This window comes from Manduca sexta, chromosome 22 (genome assembly GCF_014839805.1).
Source record: "Manduca sexta isolate Smith_Timp_Sample1 chromosome 22, JHU_Msex_v1.0, whole genome shotgun sequence".
NCBI classification, from domain to species: Eukaryota; Metazoa; Arthropoda; class Insecta; order Lepidoptera; family Sphingidae; genus Manduca; species Manduca sexta.
Genome location: NC_051136.1, coordinates 1925877 through 1946764, shown reverse-complemented (window position 1 = coordinate 1946764; position 20888 = coordinate 1925877). Strand labels below are relative to the sequence as shown.

Genomic DNA, 20888 nt, shown 5'->3' with positions numbered 1-20888 from the left:
GCATCAGTTTAAGATTCAAGCTCACTTAAAGCGACATCCAGCGAATTTATATTAATTCTCTTACGTATAATCAGCCACAAAGGTAGCTGAATAAATTTAGTACTTTAAAATCCTTCTACACATTAAGTACAATCGTTTTTTTTTTTCTTTATCTTAAATGAAGTGGACCTTGTGAAGTTTACGTTAATAATGGAAAAAAAATGCTGAAAAATATAATAAGTTTAAAGACGCTTTGAAATTTTGAATTTATTCAGCTACTTTTGTGGCTCGACATCTCTACATACAAATAGGCGCGTCTTACTTCCCGAATTATTCTAAACAGTATAATAAACAATTCCAAACTAAATTAAGTTACCTTTCATGAAGAAAACAACGTGAAACTAACGTTTTTTACCTGAAACAAACAAACGGTTCATTAAAACATGTTTTGTACAATAGTTATTTATTAGGTTGTATGTGCCGCTGCTTTGTTTATTTCTGCCTCCAACCATTTCATGTTTCAGAGTGCCGAGTGCAGTGCAATGCGAATAACTCATTAATAATGTGGATACTCTGAAATGCTATGTGATAATTCATTTCAATATAACATTAGTATTATGTAAGAAACTGACTTCGGGCGCCCAACACCTCAGTCAGCCCCGTAACAAGGCTGTAGTCTTAGAAACGTCAGGAGAACATTATGATACAAAAAAACGCAATAAAATTAGGAACTAGTATTATTCCGATAAAAACACTATTAAAGTAATGAATTTATTTATTTATTAATTCCCAAAAAAATAGTTGATTCGAAAACTAGTAATATTCCGATGTAAACACTATTAAAATAATGAATATACTTATTTCTTTTTATGATTCAAAGAAATGTTGCGTCTCTTCCAAACTAGAAAAATAAGGGCTAATAGAAGACGGGATTGCGTCCCTCCCAAACTAGAACAATAATAGCTAGTAGAATATGAAACCACTTTATAGGTACTTTCTATCCTTATCTACCCTCACATACAACTAAGTATATTTACTAACTAACTTAGTATACATAGATATTTAAATGTAACGCAAAATAAACAATATAATAACGCATTAGGCTTTGTGGACGCAGTGCGGTCACCGGCGTCCGGTGCGGTTAGCAGCATTAAACGGAGTTAGATGGATGACCTAAATGCAAAAATTTCTATTGTAGCATGTATAATAAATCATAATTATATATATATTCGGGAAACAAACAGAACATTATTAGCCAAAACAAAGACTAAATATCACACATTCCAGCAAAGTGTCCACAATAAGGTAGCACATGTTAAGCCAAAAAGTGAACTAGAACTGGTATAAAAACAAGAAAAAAAAAAAATAACAATAGTGTCCGTAATATTACATAATATAAGACTAAATTACCTCATGCCAGAGAATATTTTACCTACGAGCCAGATTTTAAATTCCATAAGTAATTTTTTAAATTTATCACATGGTATAAAGTATATGTCAATATCACAGAATTTATCGTTGTAGTTGTCACTTAGGTACGTTCAAGTATTACGTAACGCAATTTTTGAAGATTTTGAACCCCTCCATGTAACGCGCCGTAACATTTTCCTGTACGACCCCCCCCCCCCCCCCATCAAAAGTTAAGTAACTAAAGTGATAATTTTTTTGGAATATTCTCAATTATTTTTCGCAAAATACCGGAAAATCGCTAAAATACCTTCGATATTTTTTAAAATAAAAAAAACAATGTTACATAACGCTTTGTACGAGACCCCGCGCCTGTAACGCATCGTAACGTTTTACAAGATCCCCCACCCCCTAAATTGCGTTACGTAATACTTGAACGGCCCCTTATTCTACTCATAAAAGCATGTACATTAACAAACAGAAACACATGTATACCAGTGGCAAAGCATTTATACACCCTGATTCCTACCTTCTCTTTCATATAATAATAATAATATCAGCCCTGTATTATATACTTGCCCACTGCTGAGCACGGGCCTCCTCTATACTGAGAGGGATTAGGCCTTAGGCCACCAGCTGGCCTAGTGCGGATTGGTAGACTTCACACACCTTCGAAATTCCTATAGAGAACTTCACAGATGTGCAGGTTTCCTCACGATGTTTTCTGTCACAATTAAAGCGAACGATAAATTCACAAAGAATACGCACATGATTTTAGAAAAGTCAGAGGTGTGTGCCCTTGGGATTTGAACCTGCGGATATTCGCCTTGGCAGTCCGTTCCACACCCAACTAGGCTATCGCCGCTCGCCGCCTTCCCTTTTAGGATTATAGAAATTTGTCTTAGTTTTTGTTTCTGTTAAATTAACCACGATATGTTAACTAAGACAGCCTTTTGCCTCGGGTTACCTTTTGAAAAATTTCATCCTTCGCCACTGATGTATGCAGTACGTAATCTAAGTTTCCACATTAATAACATATGCTGCCTACAACATTTTTCATAACCTACAATTCAAAATTAGATGTTTGGGTGATGATTGTGTGCAGACGAAACGTGCGTTATATGTTGCACGGAAATTAAATACGATAAAACAACATTCTGAATTAAAGGAATAGAATTATCTAAATAGATATTTATTGCAAAATTTCTTCAAATAGCTATGACTTCGCCCGAGATATTATTCTCCGTATAATACCCTAAACCACGTTCGACTAGCTTCCCATTAGTAAAAGAATTATTACAATTTGTCCAGTAATTCTAGATTTCCCCGCACAAACTTTACCTATCAATAATATAGATCGAATAATTCTGATATACCCAAAATGATATCTATTCCATTGTGATAAGGAAATGAGAGAACACCGAAGTGCCTACAGTGCGTATGTATTGTTGTTTACGCATTGGACGTGAGGGGACGTCGGTTCACTTCTTATTTATGAACGTGTAAGTACGTAAGAATTATTGGAACCGTTCGTTTTGTAAACATCGGGGTTGTGGCGTATGACCTAAATTCCCTCCGCTTAATGGAATGTCTAAGATGGGAGATGGAAAGCAAACTATAGATGTTTACAGATATAGTTATGGTTGGTTCTAAATCCGTTTCTTAACTTCATGCATATTAGAGGATTCATCAACTATTACCTGACAGGATATGAACCTTTAACCCCAGGCCAACGTTCTGAAATGTAGCCAAGGATGTAATGCTAAAAATAGAATCTATCAGCACAGCAATAGCATCTCCCATTCTTTAATTTTAAGGTAGCAGTCTAATGCAGCAGGTTATTTACCTTCTGTTAATTTAGTAACTTATTCTTTGACGCGTCTTCTTAGACTTAAAAGCCTCAAAGTCGTTACACTGCCGTTTATGTTCCCAAAACAAATATTTGCACGTAACAAACCCGTCAATGGACATTGTTATCTTTACATCGTTTAAAGTGCGCACGTTCTACGCGATGTTATTGTAGGGGCGCTTCACACAAGCTGTTTGCTTTCGATCTGACGCTGGCGCCGTATTAACTATAACCTTAGATGTAAAGGGAAATAACCACGGGTGTGTCAAACATATTGTGGTGTAGTGCCTTTATATACTCGAAAAGGGGGATTCATCGTATGATAGTTTTTAGGAGAGACTACCGGAGAATGGCTTTAAAGATTCTTATGCAAAATTAAATAATCATTAGTTTAGTTACTGCGCTGAATAAGCAATAATAATAAGTACACTTTATAATATTGGTAATAACTAATCTTCATTCTTCATACACAAAAGTATAAACGTGTTCCATATTCAAACTATAAAACTATTTTATTCCAAATTTAAAAATCAAATTATAATTAGAACACAATATTGTATCGGTGCATCCGCACTCGTATATTAAGCGCGGACACGAAACAAACGTTCAGCGAATTAAATTTCATTGAAACGTTCCGCGAATTGTTCAAGTTGTTAGCGGTTAGGCGGACGCCCGCGAATATTGGCGAAAACACCCGAACTGGCGTCGGCAAACAATTTGAATACCGAATGGGATCTAACGTTAGCCGTCTAGTGCATCGTTTTTGATGACTGGCTGGCAATTTTTTTCTAAAAGGGAAAGTTGGAGTTTCATTCGTCTCTAGTAATAGTTAGAACTACAATACTACAGCGGAGCTACAATTTGATAGGAACTATTTTGTTTTGTATCCAAGAAAAATGTTCATATTTCGAGATCATTTCTTGCGCCGCAGTTTTATACCTAGTAATGGTTAAGTCAAAGCGTGCTCGGAACACATTTAAGCTAGTTGCAGCTCTTTATTCTGGCCGAGTACCTGTTTTATTCATATTTCTGTTATTATTCCGGTTGGGAGTGCTCGCCAAAGCTGCACGAGCGGCAACAACGAGCGTCGATTTTTAAGTCTACTGGCTACAAATCATTTAAGAATTGTATGAAGATGTAATTTAAAAACATTTAATTTAAAAATTTGTGTACGTTTTTTTTGTTTATTTTTTATCATATTGTTAAGCCAACGTCTTGTGACGTCGTGCAACTTTCGCTGTTTCTTAATGCTTTGCTATTAAATATAATAATACCATCAAATATTGTGATTGAAAATACCGTAATTTTAAAGAGTAAACATGTAATATTATGGACTGCAGATGATTCCTTTTTTAATTGCACTATAAATGCACACTATCTTAGTGAAGGTGACCAAAACTGGGTTCAAACGCATAAGCGCAACTATCATACTGATCCAAAAAGATGGAGGATCTGAAACTAAGCATTATATTACGTTCATTAGAGGGTAGTTTGGATGTTCAGATGTTATTTCAAAATTATTTCGATTTTAAATAATATATTAAACAAACAAAACAAAGACACATCACTAACCAATCCGACCATCCACTTTTCATCTTATATATTCCATCTTATTGTAATGGAAGGACGGATATAAGTATATGTTGAGATGTGTTTTTGGTTTCAGGCTCTTTATTTGACTGCACTCATTATACTAACTTATTACAATACGCTACATAATTTATGTACTAAGTACACACACTACATTATAATGTGATAATTAAATTCATCCTAACCGAATTTCGACCACGGCGGCCAATCTCAACGAACATCAGTCAGGTACGCAGAAGATATTATAGTGCACAAGTGCGCAATACGCAGGTGCACTCTCTGTTTGTGCACTCTCATAGTCCGGTGAGACGGTAATCCGACATGACCGGTGAGAGATCAGGCGCAGGACCAATAGCTTCACGTGTTTTTCAAGGCACGGGGGTACCACACCGCCAACTTCCTGACTCCCAGCTGTAAGTGGGATAGAAATGGAATGGCTTTAAGATGGAAAAACCAGGCACATTTATTATTTGCCCGTACTGGGATTCGACCCCAAGATCGCAGTAGTCGCACTTGTATCGTGTACGCATTAATGTCACTGAGTCATTCAAAGAGCGATAATTAAATACAGACATACATAGTATAATATTAAATAATGGAGGCATCACTACATAGTATAAAACAAAGTCGCTTTCTCTGTCCCTTTGTATGCTTAAATCTTTAAAACTACGCAACGGATTTTGATGCGGTTTTTTTAATAGATAGAGTTATTCAAGAGGAAGGTTCATATGTATAATAACATCCATTAAATAGTGGAGAAATACTGTTATTTTGTTATGTTATACCCGTGTGAAGCCAGAGCGGGCTGCTATGTTTTTATATAGAACGTTCACAGTTTTTCTGTAGTGTATTTAGTATCAGCATTGTACCCGTGCGAAGCCGGAGCGGGTCGCTAGTTGCAATATAAAACTTATATCCTACCCATTAACGTACACGTTAAAATAAATCCACATTAACGTATTATCACGGCACGGATAACAACGTCGTATCAATAATCGTTAATTATTTAATGAAGTTGTAAATTAATTTATTAAAAATTCATTTAAAAACATTAGCACGAGCAGTAAATGGCTTTAGGACTGAATGTTAATTTTATTAATTGTTATTACGCGTGACGTTATAGCACGTTGTAACCTAAATTTGGCTTTTGAGTGTTATTATTTTTGGAGGGGGTATGAGTGAACAGGTCTTCTGGTTTTTTTAGGGGTAAAGCGGTCAGTCGAGGAAAGTGGTCACATATGGCCATCATCGCTTTCTGTATCAAGGAGATTGATGTGTTGTTGAATGTCAACGTTTGGAAAAACGAATATTTGAGTGTATGCCCATTTTCATTGAATTTCTTGTGACATGGCCGATCCAATACGTCGGCAACTATAACATTTTCGGAATTAAGAATGGGTAAAGGGAAATATGTTTTATAATTAATGCTTATATTGGGCAAGTCATGTTCAATAAAAACGCAGCATTAATTAACTAATGGCTTGTTTTCGTTCGGCCAAAACCAATGAAATATACAATATATAAAATGGGATAAATATTTTTCATCGAATATGAAAAAAATCAACACGTACAAACATAAACTCGTACAAAGGCGGAATAAAAACATCGCGGGAAATTACACCGGCAGAATATTCCCTTATTCCAACGCGAAAGGGGAGACTCGGCCAAAAAGGATAAACGCGTTAAAGGCCACCGCTATCCACAAAGAAAACACTTATGATTGTACGCGAGTGGCGTCGTCGGGTCGAGGGGAGACAGGGGATAGAAGTCAATCGAAATTTTCGCAAACACTCCTTTGTTTACGCGCGCGATACATAAACGTGGTGTAATTTTGTTTTTATTAAAACAACAGTGACATTTTTGTTTTTATATTTTGCACAAATTGTACAAATTACCCTATATGTCGTTTGGAATTGTTTTAATCCGATATAAAGTTTTATTGTTTACAATATAAAAGTGTTTGCCATGGAGATGTCATAAAGTGAATGAATGTAAGAGGGGCAGAATTAGATACAATATAAAATGTATACAGAAAATTATGTTTGACGGAATAAATAAAGAAAATCATTTAGCATTTTTACTTTGTGCGTTGCCTCATAAACGAGGCAGTGTTCTTGTTAAACTACGTTTTCTTATTTATGAAAATTATTTTAAATAAGGAAATGAAACGCGAACAATTCCTTATCTATTTCCTTCTTGGCGCTCCAATTATTAGCAGATCTGAAAGGCTTTGGAATATTACAGTGTATAGTGATTTTTTATTTAAAAGTTAACTCGAATGTAAACAAAAACATGACAAGGTACACTACATGATAGCATATAATGTTTCTAATGACGACGTCATGAATATGGCGAAGTGAAAGAAAAATGTGAAGAAGGCTGACTCCACCATCATGTGGGAAGATTAGTAGAAGAGAGTGAGAGAGAGTGCTACAGTGCAGTGGATATCCTGAGACATTAGACGTTAAGAATGATTTTTAATTAGGATCATATAGGCCTTGCACACTGTCTATACGTTGACAATGCTGCTATGACTCGTTGAATTGTACCTAGAAGAAACGCTCACGAGACAACAATTACTCGATGTAATAAAGAACATTTTTGATATCAACACAAATACACAAAATGTTTCTATTTAAACTCGATAAGGTTAAAAATCGCGTACAAAGAGCACACGTGAGCAAATTAATTTAAACCGTTTGGCACATCTCAAGTGGCGGCTGACCACAACAATATGTTTAACGTCTAACACCGAGAAAAGACATGTACTAATTTGGTAATAGAATTGCTGCTTGTTAGACCAGCACGCCGCGTGAATACGTGGCTCGTACGTGGCGGAGTTGACTTAGCTTAGCCTTGCAGCGGAATCATAAGCTGAGCGGTGAGCGATTTATATGAACGATTCGTGAATTCATTGGATGTTTGCTAATTAAATAAAATTGGACTTTATAAAAATGAATATTATTTTTTAATAATGGGCGCTACCTCTAATAAAATATTCTAAACTATGTTATTTTTAAAATCTATAGTTGTTATTCGCTCCCATAATGAATTTTTTGATATAAGATTTGACAGTGTAAACAGAAATATTTATTTCTTAGTATTTTTTGAGCATTCCTACATAAAAAATCGTCAAGAGTTTGCGTCGCCAACAATCCACCTCCTTATATTTCATGAAAAGACATATGTCGCCCACAATAGTGCATGACAATTTATGTATATATTATACTTCATATACACAAAATGTACAGGTGGACGTAATGGTACAAGTGGTGATGGGTGTATTCTCCCTCATTTCTGATTGGGTACAAGAATAGCAAAAGTAATGAATTTCGCTTGTACTCGCTAGCAGCATGACCAGGGTGTTCACAGCAAGACTAGCGCCGCGGGCGGGCGGGATTAACTGGATTATAGGCACGGACCTACCCAACGTTTTTCCTTCCTAATAATTACAAATGGCAATAAGCTATTAGTGTTAACTAACTACACTAATTTATTAAGAATGTCGCTTACATTTAGAGGTGTTTATTATAGTATGTAGATATCAAGTTTTTTTTTATTCTACTTCCAAATGTTACGCTGTTATTTTTAAATATCCAAACCCATCTATTTATCACAATATTTATCACTCACTGTTCAACGGAGGCAGCCCAACTTTGTTCGATATCTTTCACTTAATTAACATAATAGCCTATAAAAGCTACTTTAATATTAAATTAAAACATTGAAACTAATTCAATACACGTTTGATGAATAAACACAACTCCATCACAAATTACTGCGCAATTATATTTGATTTTATAGGCCAATTAAATTGAAGCTTTGAAAATCATCTTAATGTACAATAAGACGATGGTTCATTGTTTGAAATGAAAATTACAGGTTGTATTATTTGAAAATTATTAGTTGAATTATTGTCTTCGTTTGGTATTCAGTTGTTTCAAGTATTGGTATTCAATATATCCTTTTATGTTTCAATCAATTTATTTTTGATTGGATTCAATTCGTTGAGTCTGTGAAATTCGCTGGGTGCTGCAGACTTCCGATTCGTGGAATTTTATTTTTTCTTTCTGTACCCATTTTATTGACGGTCGCTGTTACAGTAATATTTACCAGAATTAAAAATAAATTTAAATAAAGTTGAAGAACATAAATATTTGTCTTACATTTAAAAAGATATGGAATATTTAGAATATTGTATTATACGGTTCCATGAAGTGATAAACAGAGCGTGCTACAATATGAGGTGAAAATTATGATATATAATTTTTATCTTTCCTTAAGTAGCTTGGTCGGAATTTCACCTTTATTGAGTAAACTATATTTTTGAACATTCAGTAAAGTTTTATGTTTAGTAGAAACATTGATTTATGGTGTCATTAATGACATTTTATACGGACAATAAGACAGACGCAACCTGCAAAATTAAGGTAGATTCTTCTGAATTCCTGTAACTTTGAAGTACCATTAAATTTAAATAAAACCCTTTGTTAAGACATAATTGGTAGGGGTATAAATATTATATTATATCCGCCCTGATAACGACGTGCATGCACAAGGTGTTAAAACCCGCCATAGTGGCCCAGGTAAGTGTGTCGCATTCCGTGACCAGCCTGGGTATATCAGGTTCCAACAGGCCGGCATAATTGTGTCGACTACCGAGGGGTAATCATCTCTCGTCAGTCGACATTCTACTGGACCCCACTCCACTCACCATCAGGGGCAGTGAGGTCAATTTGCCGAGTTCGTATAAAAAAATAGGCCGGCATAATAATGTCGACTGGTGAGGAATAACGATATTCCGTCACTCGACACTATCTTGACCATAAAACGCTTAAAATCAGGTGTAAATGACCCCATTTTATTGCACTCTACAAAAATGCCGACTAAAACATAACATGAAATATCTGCTCCTTTATACTGTATAGAAAATCTATCGCAGGAAAGAAACTCGACAGCCACGAACTAGCAACAGTTAAACTAACTTGCCAGACTAGGCGATAATGGGATTAAACCCAAAGATTTCTATCTAACTAAGTTAGGGACCTTGATCTGGGTTATTTGAAAATGTCTAACGCTAACTGACATTTCGATAGAATTCTGCTTATCCTCAATATCGATTTTATAACTGCTTTAACTTCTCTAATTGTGTTTAGATTTGGCGTCCCTTCACTGGCGTTTGGTGGGTTTTTGTGGTAGTCTGAGTAACTTGAATGTGGCTGTTTCGATATTGTAGCTAGTGCAATTATCTGATACTGTAAAATATTGATTCGCATGAAGAGCTCAGTGCAGGGATATGCCAGTTTTCTAAAGAAATTTGCCATACCGATAAACCAAATACCATAATATATCTATGTTATGTTAATATAGGAAGATAAGACTAAAGCAGTCATCGCGACCAAAAATTAGTACATACATACATACATAACATCACGCATTTTATCCCCGAAGGGGTATGCAGAGGCGCAACTAGGGCACCCACTTTTCGCCAAGTATGTTCCGTCCCATGATGTGATAGGGGGCGAGCCTATCGCCATATCGGGCACAAATCCCAGACTCCGGGCTGATACTGAGCAGAAAAACCCAAATATCACTTTGCCCGACCCGGGATTCGAACCCAGGACCTCAGAGCGCTATTGTACCGAACATGCACTACAACTACGCCACCGAGGCAGTATTAGTAACCAAAACCTAGTATTAGTAAAACCACCAAAAATTAGTATTAAGTCAATAAAAAATTCAAAAGCCATTGAACCCTTACGTGTAAATAAATCACTTTCGTTTGTTTAAAATAGTTGCTAATAATGAATATAAATCCAAGTTAACTACATTGGATGTTGAGCCACTAGCGTTTTTATCATTTTGTGGATTTTATCAGCCCGAGTCACGGAATCGCTCTCAGTAATTACGGGGCACTGAAAATTTTATGGTTATTTATAATGTTACAGTGTGCCCATTATAATGTACTCGCCGTTATGTTAAGTAGCTTGTTTATTAGCTGATTTATATTAGTTAAGGGCTAGTTTTATATCGTTTTTATTTGTTTTAATCGCTTTTACAACTTTTTAGATATTGTCTTGCTTGCTTCTATGACTCTTCTATTATAATTATCTTTTGCCCTATCAAATAAAAATACATCTCTAATTACTTCAATCTTAACGTCATTAAGTTTTATATTTAATGTAATTTTGAAATCAACATCAAATCCTAATTCTTCCCAAATCCCAAATACCTGACCCAGTTCCCCGTCATAGTTAATCAAGTATCAATGGGCGACGTGCAAACATTTTACTGGCAATATTTATATTCTGTCTTCTTTGATCACTTTATTAGCTGTCTTGTAAAGGTCCCCGATCGATTGCGAGGACGTTTGTTTCGTTCTAATTTCGTCTATTTATTTTTGGATCTGCGATATTCGTTTTATGTTTAGAGGATTGGAAGTGCATGGATTTAATGAAAGTAGTCAAGAAATGTGGATATCTAACCTGCTGTTCTAATGGATGATAGATGATAATATAGAAATAATATCAATACTGTACACTGTCCCACTGCTGGGCACGGGTTACCTCTACTACTGAGGGATTAGGCCTTAGTCCACCACGCTGGCCTAGTGTGGGTTGGCATTCTGCAAATACTCTCAAAATTCTCAACTATGCAGGATTCCTTACGATGTTTCCCTTTACTGTTGAAGCAAGCTATAATTCTTCACACATAACACTAGAAAAGTCAGTTGTGCGTGCCCTTAGGTTTTGAAGTTTTGGTCATTCGTCTCGGCAGTCCGTTTCACTCCCAACTGGGCTATCGCTGCTCATAGATGATGATTGAAATATAGGAGACACATCTAGCAGTTACATAGTTCTTAATACTAACATAGTTTCGTATACTAGCATAGGAACTCCTGGTTCAGATATTATGAACTATTGGTTTTTATTTTTTTATCCAGACGCGACAAATATTTTTAGATCAGTCACGTGTATCGATGTGGCAATCAAATCCACTTTATCGTTCCACCAACCACTTAACCAAGTAGACCGTCTAAATCCTTTTAAACAGTAAACGGTTTTTTTTTAAATGTACTTCGTTAGGTCCTTGAATCGTGTTGAAAAGCAATCAATCTTACATCCCACATCGGTCAGACCTTAGGTTTTTCTAAAGGCCTCGCGGAGATTTCGTATTGTGTGGCCAGTGATATAGTTTCTTGACGTACATAAACGATGGATCGACGTATTTTAATCGGTTTTGGAAATGGGTCGTTATATTTTCTTGGGAGTTGGGATGTATTTTCGTCCAAACCATATTTTGGCTTAATTTTTGACGCACATGGACGACTATGAATATAAAGAATACGCTAAAATATGTTACGGGGAACGATCGCCGATGTTATTCCTTTAGTAAGATACAAAACAAATCTTGCTGTTTATTAGGCATACATTCTAATGACGTCAACTTTTCGAATAGAAATACAAAGTTTAGCCTTGAGAATTAAGCCTGGAACCTTACCGGTTAACGTTAATTAAACCTAAGTTATAACCTCAATAAGCAATACAATTATATGAAATTGTCCCACTGGGCAAGAACGTAACTCTAAATATGAAAGAAGTTAGATATTTCATCTCCTGTACAACGCTCACCAAAGCAGTGAAATTGACTCGATAATAATCTCGTTCGTTACAGAAAAGTCTCAGATATGACTCCTCATTTTCTTTCAGCGTAATACCGATACAATATCTATCTTGTAATCTACGAAGAAGAAAGAAGTGCGTAGATCTACCAATCAACTCAAGTACAAAAACACGCAACATAAAAACCTAAACTTAAGAAACACTCAACCGCCCCTAAAAGCCGTTTTGCAACACCATTGTCCCCAAGTAAGCGCATTCGGCACATCATTATATATTTATAGACGACTGGCTGCCAAAGATTCCCGTTTCTTGGGATAATTCACAAAGATCCCTGGTTAGCGCAGCGTGATAGTATAATGGGTGTCGGGCGCTTTGGGCTCTGCTTTGTGGGTTTAAAGGATGTAGCTAGGTTGTTTGATTTTTTGTGGCGAGTTTTCTTTAAAATTGTGTGGGTTTATTAAGTAGTTGCTAACGGCTTTGCTAAGGCAGGATTTATGGCATGTACAAAAAAGGAGTTTCCTCTATTTTCTTGTAATTTCTTGGTAATTTAGTATACTCCGTTCTAAATTTCATCAAGTGCAAAAATTTGTAGCTGAACAAGGGCGGGTGGAAAAATATGAAAAATACATTACTTTACACGAAACAATCATTTATAATTATCGAACGCAACCGAAAAACCGTAATGATCACGCAGCCACCGCAAATGGACACTTCAAACCCTATTCACAATGATGGCCCACGGAAATTTGCAAGATTAAACTTGACTGTATAATAATAGAAAACATTACCTCCTCCACCGTTTTACTTGGCTCAGATAAATTACGGCGTTATGAATAAATTTCGCATAAAAGTTGGTACTGCACCTTTACAAAGAGAGGGACGGAGATATATTATTACTGGAGTGAGAAAGAGACGGACGACGAGTCGTAATCCGAAAATTTCATTAAGAAGTGAGAGTATTCGAAGAGTGCGCTGATATTCTGGAACATTCTGACGAACTTATTAACGTGGGAATGGAAATGATACTTGATATAGTGCCATCTCAAGATATTATGAACGTTGGGTTTGTCGGGTTTTAATTAAGCATGACCTAGTCTTAACGTTTCATTCATAATTAGTTGAAGGAAAATGAATCTTGAGATCTAGGTTGTAACGATTTTGATGAATAACGCTGAAGTAGCTCTTGACGATGTTGAAACATTATTTATTATGAAAGTTGTGTTCTTTAAAGTTAATTTAATAGTTTGTTATAAATTTCAAGCATCTTGGAAAGGCGTGTTAATAATCAAGATTTTATTACGTTACATTAAGGATTATACCTAATATTTGTTTTTATTATATGGAATCGGCAAAGTGACGAATGGATTGGGGTCCAATAGAATGTCGACTGACGAGAGATGATTACCCCTCGGTAGTCGACACAATTATGCCGGCCTGTTGGAAGATACGGATGTATACAGGCTGATCCCGGAACGCGACACACGTGGGCCACTATGGCGGGTTTTAACACCATGTGTACGGTGGTCGCTATCTGGGCAGATATAAATATATCCTACTACCAGCAAAATAATAATATAAATATACTTATTAACATTTGGTTACTACTTCGCCCGTTTGAAAGACTTGTTTCGATATAAGATTTACAAATTGTTTTGTATGAGTGAAGAATTTAATAGTTAGTGAAATTAGTTTAATAATTAAGATATTACTCCCAACGAACGTATATTTTACAAACTTAGGGGTTTACCAATAGATGCCAGTAACTTCTCTCTGAAGTGAGATATAAGCTGAGACGCAGTCAATTTAAGGTCAACATCTTGAGATAGTCGCGACGCAATGAACCCATATTAACATCAGCTCAAATAATATCTTAATTCATAATATGTGACGAGTTTTACAGCCGTGTTTTGTTTATTTAATAACACCGACTCAGTTGAGAACAAGATCTTAAGTGACAGCTTAAGCTTGGTTTATTAAATAGTTTAATACATCAAATATCTACTTGGGATATTACTCAAAGGTGAGATTTATTAACACTGCCTTTAACCTCTTTATAATTAGCGTTAACACGCATAGCCATTTTTATAATACGCGGTCAAATACCTGAGTTCGAAAACCATTCGAAATTTAAATTTTTAAAATAATCAACCATAATTTTCCGACCCAAATATTCAAAAAAAGAATCATTACACGGCCCCCATTAATTACGGGTATAATTTTTTTTTGTCGGTTAATCAAAAACCGTGTTCGGTTCACGAGGGTCCGCTGGCTCGTTGCGCCGAATTCCGCCGAACCGACTAACTTGATTTCCAAATTTAATTCAATTTACAATTAAAACGCGGGGCGGTGTTTATTTTTTCGGCAGACCTACTTGCTAATTTGTTCGCGTAATGGAAGTTTGCTTTTCTTGGATTAACGGCATTTTTATTAGCCCTCCGCGGGCTGATTAAGATATTGGTTGGGTTTTGTATTTCGATTGTTGCTTAATAAGGGCTGCGTTGAAGTTTTCATTTTGTACTGCATCACTAACATAGAATATACGATTCGCTAAGATGACCCGATTGGATTCCTATAGTATACTGAACTCCTGTGCAATGGTGTGATAAACGATATCCTGACATTCCAATTCCAAATCCAAAAAAATCGCATCAATTTACGTAAAACAAAAATACAAATTTGATGTATCAGAACCCAGAATCTCATACAAACTAAACACACAACTAAACCAACAGCGATTCACGCAAAATGGACCGCAGCATCAATAACCGATTTATCAGAGATTAGATCGGTCAGTGGGCTTTCAAACGGCAATAGAATTACCACACTATTACCAAAAGCACTTTTGTAGAAACGAAAATCCGACACGCTAATGCGAGCACACGTTTCGTCCCGAAATTATCATATCAAACGATGAATGTAAAACAACAAAAAATCACTTCCACCCTTTTATTAGGAAGGGTTGAGTGGGCTGGGAACCTTGGATTTTCAACCTTATTACAGTGAGCTAAGGTGAATAGATAAATCCGTTAACGAGCTTAAAGCTCGCAATCAGAGGTCCTGTTTATGGGATTTAAATTCGCAATACATTTATGAAGAGTGGAACGACCATTGATGCAATGGGATCAAGATTTAAGTAAATTAGGTGTGAAAGTAATGAAAAGCGATTTATGGGAATAATTAAAGTTCTAAGGTAACAAATTATTAATTATTTTTACTTTTTAAAAATCCTAACATTTCCCCTTCTATAATAGCGAAGTACAAAGTTACCCCACAACACTACACACCATCAATTTAAATCGATGTTTTTGCCATTGTCCGAAACTTCTGAAATATATTAAGTAGAGCGAAAGTAAACATTACCCCATTGCGACCCGTCCACGCCATTGGGCAAAAATTATGAGCGTTACTTTTGCGAGCGAAAATTGCGTTACAGATGGTTCTGTAATGAAGTGCTGAAGTTTCTGGTCATGTGTGGCCATCGTCGATTGTCCGGGGTTGACACACGCGGCCAATGTCCCGGAATACTAACTTGCGCCCTTATTTTATCCCGGAAATTTTGTTCAGACTACATTTGGTGAAATCATTTTGGCGTTTGTGTTTTTGGTTGATTATTTTTTGGGACTATTATTATTAGTGACATGGTTTTATTAAGTAATTTATTTTCGTCGATATGGTCTTTTTTTCTTTGTAACGGGATTCTTAGTGTTGACTTTTTTAAATCTCTCGTATTTCAATAAAATATTTATTTAATAGAAGAAGTAAATTGAAAGAACGAGTACCAGTTTATGGTAAGTAATTTCTACTATATTAGTAAATATGGATCGCGTCGTGGGAACAGGAATAGGAGGCTGAAGGTTATTTTTTAAGGAAACCGTAACTTAAAATCAAAGCCACTGTAATATAGAGATTGAGGCGTCCTGTTCATACGTAAGTAGTTCTTTTTGGATTCTATTTAGATTGACCAGTGACTCCTAGACCTTTCTATTTATAAATGTACTCGACTCAATGACTCTTTGCTTCAATGACTTGAGTAGGTTGACTTATCATGTTTTTTAATTTAATTATTAAAAACACTGAGTGTAGTTGATTTTTCCAAAAACCGTATTAGCTATCTTCTACGTGTGTAATGGTTAATTAAAAAAATATATACGCCAAATTTAAATTATGGAGGTTAAAAACACTTAATATTTTGATTTTTTAAAATAACACATTATTGAATCAATAGTGATAGATTATATACTTGCACCTAGTTATACATTACATAGGGTTCAAAATCACTCAACACGAAACTTCAAGAAGTAAGTTTCATATAAAAACATTTGAAACCGAAGCCAAACTGTCCGGTTGTAATTCGATGATGAATTAATTTTTAGAAAAGTTGACGCGGAAACTTCAGTAACGGGATACGTTTGGGCTAAATATAATTTTTAAACTCTTCGGTGGTAATTTAAAATGATTAACGATGTGGTCATATGGAGGTATAATGATTCTGGAAGAGATGTCTTACATGGGTACGATGAGACGGGAAATTTTTGCCTTTTTTATAGCCGTGGTATTAAGAGTTTTTTATTTAGGCCGTTATGAAAATATATAGTCATTTCCGTACTCATTTTTCACTACAAAGTTTAGGTACTTTAGTTATTAATTTATTGTTTTTTATTTCTTTGAGTGACGAGACGAGCTTGCCATTCGCCTGATGGTAAGCGATATCACCGCCGATAAACAGTAGACACACTCCAACAACTTGAAATACAAAGTATTGTTTGGTATTTCACTGCGCTTGCCTGAGATCATGTCATTATGTATAGTAGTTAACTGGCTACAACGTCCTTCAAACCAGAACACAACAGTGACTATACACTGTTGCTTAGAAGCAGGAACAGACATTGCGATGGTACCTACCCAGGCAGACTCACATATGACAGACATAACACTAGTAAATCTAGTCTAGATTTAAACAAAAATTTCATTAAATATCTCGGGAAATATTTCCCGCTAGCTGGCAACACCGACACGGTTGATATAGTGTCGTTAGTTCCGCGACGGCTCCCGATGGTAATAGCCGTTCCCTTATAGTTTTAATCTTCTTTATAGTCTGCAAGTACCCGTTATTCTACGACGGTTTTTTAGGCTTCCGAATATTGGCTCTTTGTGGCTCCTTTATACGCGTTAATGCAATTACTTCAAGCATTGTCGGGTCCCTATATTTATATTCGGTTTGTTTGTTTAGGTTTCTGGATTGTCTAAGAAAGGTTTAGTATTGTTTGCTTTGTAAATTGGTTTTAGTCTAGAATAAAAAGATTTGCTTATGTCAAAGAGTACAAAACTTGTGAATAAGATCCAACGAATAGTTTTTTCTTTGAAATAATGTATTTAGATTTGAAAAACCGATCAGTGTTATCAGATGTTACTTTAATACAGTCGAAATTCTTTAAAATGTTTTTTGAATTGTATAAAATAATTTGTTGTCAGACATTTTGAACTCTGCTTTAAAACTAGAAGCAATTTAATAACAACACACTTCCTAATTAGGTTTCTATGTGAAAACCAATAATAAATACTTAAGTATAGTCAGGCCCATAAATCAACCGCGGCGTTAGGTACAGTCGCGAGATGATTTTTCAAAGCGATTCGGGGAGTGTTTGCGACACACACTTTACAATTAATTTCAAAGACTTCGGGAGTTCTCACTTGGTGTAAGTTAAAAGATGTTACATAAGGATTCAATTGAAAAAATATATATGAAGTAGGGACCATATAGAATGTCAATTGACAAGATATGATTACCCTTCGGCAGTCGACACAATTATGTCGGCCTGATTGAGCCAAATATACACAGGGTGATACTAGAACGCGACACACTTACGTGAGCCTCTATGACGGGTTTTAACTTGTGTACGGTGGTCGCTATCCGGGCGGAAATAAAATATACCACCAGCAAAAACTTTTCATAAATCACATAATCACTAAATGAATCACCTGTGCATTCAATCAACATTAAACAGTTATCAAGCCCTGAAAATGTAGCGAATTTTATATTATTTATTTACCTTGATGTGATTGTAACGTCGACTTGATCTCGTAAATATAAATCTATATTTCGTTTTATTAACAGTTGTATTTAAGCAAATACGTCATGTTCAAATGTTATTGACCTTTCATACGATATATTTTGTGCAGTTATTGTCATAAAAAATAATTTTAAACATTTAGGAAAAGATTTTGTATCTATGCAAACATTAAAACCATCTTTTAAATCCCTTGTCTATGACTGCCGATAAGGATCGGCAGTCGGGAGGGGAAGGCCCCAAAGCTTACTATTAAATGTTTATTTCTCGTCGCTTCACCCTCCCATCTTGCACCACATTTTGTAAACCAGAGCAAAACGTTACTACATTAATCTTCGACTCACGTGAAAGTATTGTACTGAGCGGAGACTAGTAAAGGCGCGCGGTTGCGTTCGCTAATCAATGGCTAGGGTGATGTATCGCGGGCAAAGTAGGTAGTTAACGTTATGTATGTTTAGAGGGGAGCAGCTTAATTTATTTTACGGGTTCGAATCTTATGGCATCGTTTATAAGATGAGGTTTCTGTGTTCAATGTAATAGAGTGGTTTTGTTCAGTTGATGGTCGTTATGGTTATGCTTGATCAGTCTTACTTATAAACTTGTTTTAGCGTTAAAAGGTTGTGAAGAATTGCTTAAATAGCTATCAAAAACATCACTGTTCCCTAGTTTAAACCATATTAAGAGGCCAGATGGCGTTTTTTGACTTACAGCTGATCTAGTAATTTTATGTTGTAACTAAGCATATCTTTGCGAAATTTTTATAAGTAAGACTGGATATTTACTAATTAATCATCATGTTTTATTAATTATTAGATTCTCAAAGTATTGTTAATACATTAATAATTATTAAACACTATGGAAGAGATTTTTTTAAAAAAGTAATGTGTCTATGGAGTACTTACACAGGCAAAAGTATTATATTTAGTTCGCTATCGAATATTTGCAATCGAATATTTCTTTGAAGACTTTTTTTTTATAAGGACATGACCAAGTGACCCACTGCACCTTATGGTAAGTAACAGTAACAGTAACAGTAACAGTAACAGTATTTCAGGTTGACGAAATTTCCCATAAAATTTCCTTTAGGACGTTACTTCAGAGGGTTTACGAAAACTCTAATCTCCCTGCCTACCCCGTTATCCCTATCTCGGCTTCATACAGGCGAGATATTAATCATCCCGCACCGCAAATACACATTAAAGTAAATTCCCAAACAACATGCATGTATAAATCGTGCTTAATGGGCCCCTGTGAAAACTGGCGGTTAAGTGGTGCGCCGTGGGATGGTAACGGGTTGCGTCTTTGTGTGGGGTTTCATTGAGATGTTTATGGTAGGGGTAGTCCATACCTTATAATATTTCGGAGGTCAAACTTCAACCGCTGTTCTTCAATGTTACTAATATAATATATAGTATATACTCGTAGTTTTCTATCGTTTTGTATTTTACATGAGTCTGGCAACTTCGTATTTCGTGTGATAAGACATCGTATAGTTAGTAGAAACAACAATAATGATTGCGTGGCATTAAAATGTTTTATAACCCCATGACATGATGTTTCAAAATGCCACAGTTACTGCACATCTATTTTCTTTCCGAATTGGTTTGCTTCCGAATCCAAGACTGTTGATTGTTTTATGTGGACGTCACACCAAAGCTGGTTTAATATTAATAAGTCGACGAGCAAGCCGATAGTAAGCGACCACCGCTGCCTTTAGCAATAGCAGGAGCATATCCAAGCTATTGTCTAAACTGAGATTTACAACGACTATACATTTTTAATAAAACCATATCCAACATAAGCCTATGCAATGCCTAACCATGTACAAAGAGGGAAACAAGCAATATTACGCGCGTTACAAGTCAACGTCAAGCGGCCATAAGAATCCGCACAAAGCTATCGGCCACCACAAGCGCCGCTCGCAAATGCATCTAACTTTTGAATTTGGGAACAAAGGGACGGACTGCGCGGGATAAGTTGCCAGATAATAGGGGAATCCGGGAACGCCGCGAAATGTTGTGATATGTCCCGTAATTATATTATGTTGGTATATCTGAATATAGAAATTTTCAGAAGGTTCGAAATTCACAATTTCGATTGTATTGTTTTTTTTCGAAATAATAGAAAAAGATACTAGGTTATTTTTATGTATTTTCTTTCATCCATCCAAGGAGTGGAAATCTTTGTAACAGCAGTAACGTCCAGGAAAACATGACTCAATATCTGGCAACCCTAGAGCTCTGTTATTTTACAGTTTCTCATTTGGCCGGCGACTAAGCGCGGATGCTTCTGACATGGTGGCTTCGTAATATCCTGTCGCAGCATTGACCTATTTCCAAACTCGCTCGGCGCGGCACAGTGTCGCTGTGTGCT

The 20888-nt window shown here is 35.8% G+C and overlaps 1 protein-coding gene across 1 annotated transcript in view; it reads right to left on the bottom strand.

Annotated features, from left to right (window-relative positions):
• LOC115452539 (teneurin-m) overlaps nucleotides 1-20888 on the bottom strand; it is a 276231-nt gene that overhangs the window by 112252 nt on the left and 143091 nt on the right. The window contains 1 exon segment of the mRNA XM_037441564.1: nucleotides 386-394. Coding sequence (XP_037297461.1) covers nucleotides 386-394 — 9 coding nt within the window.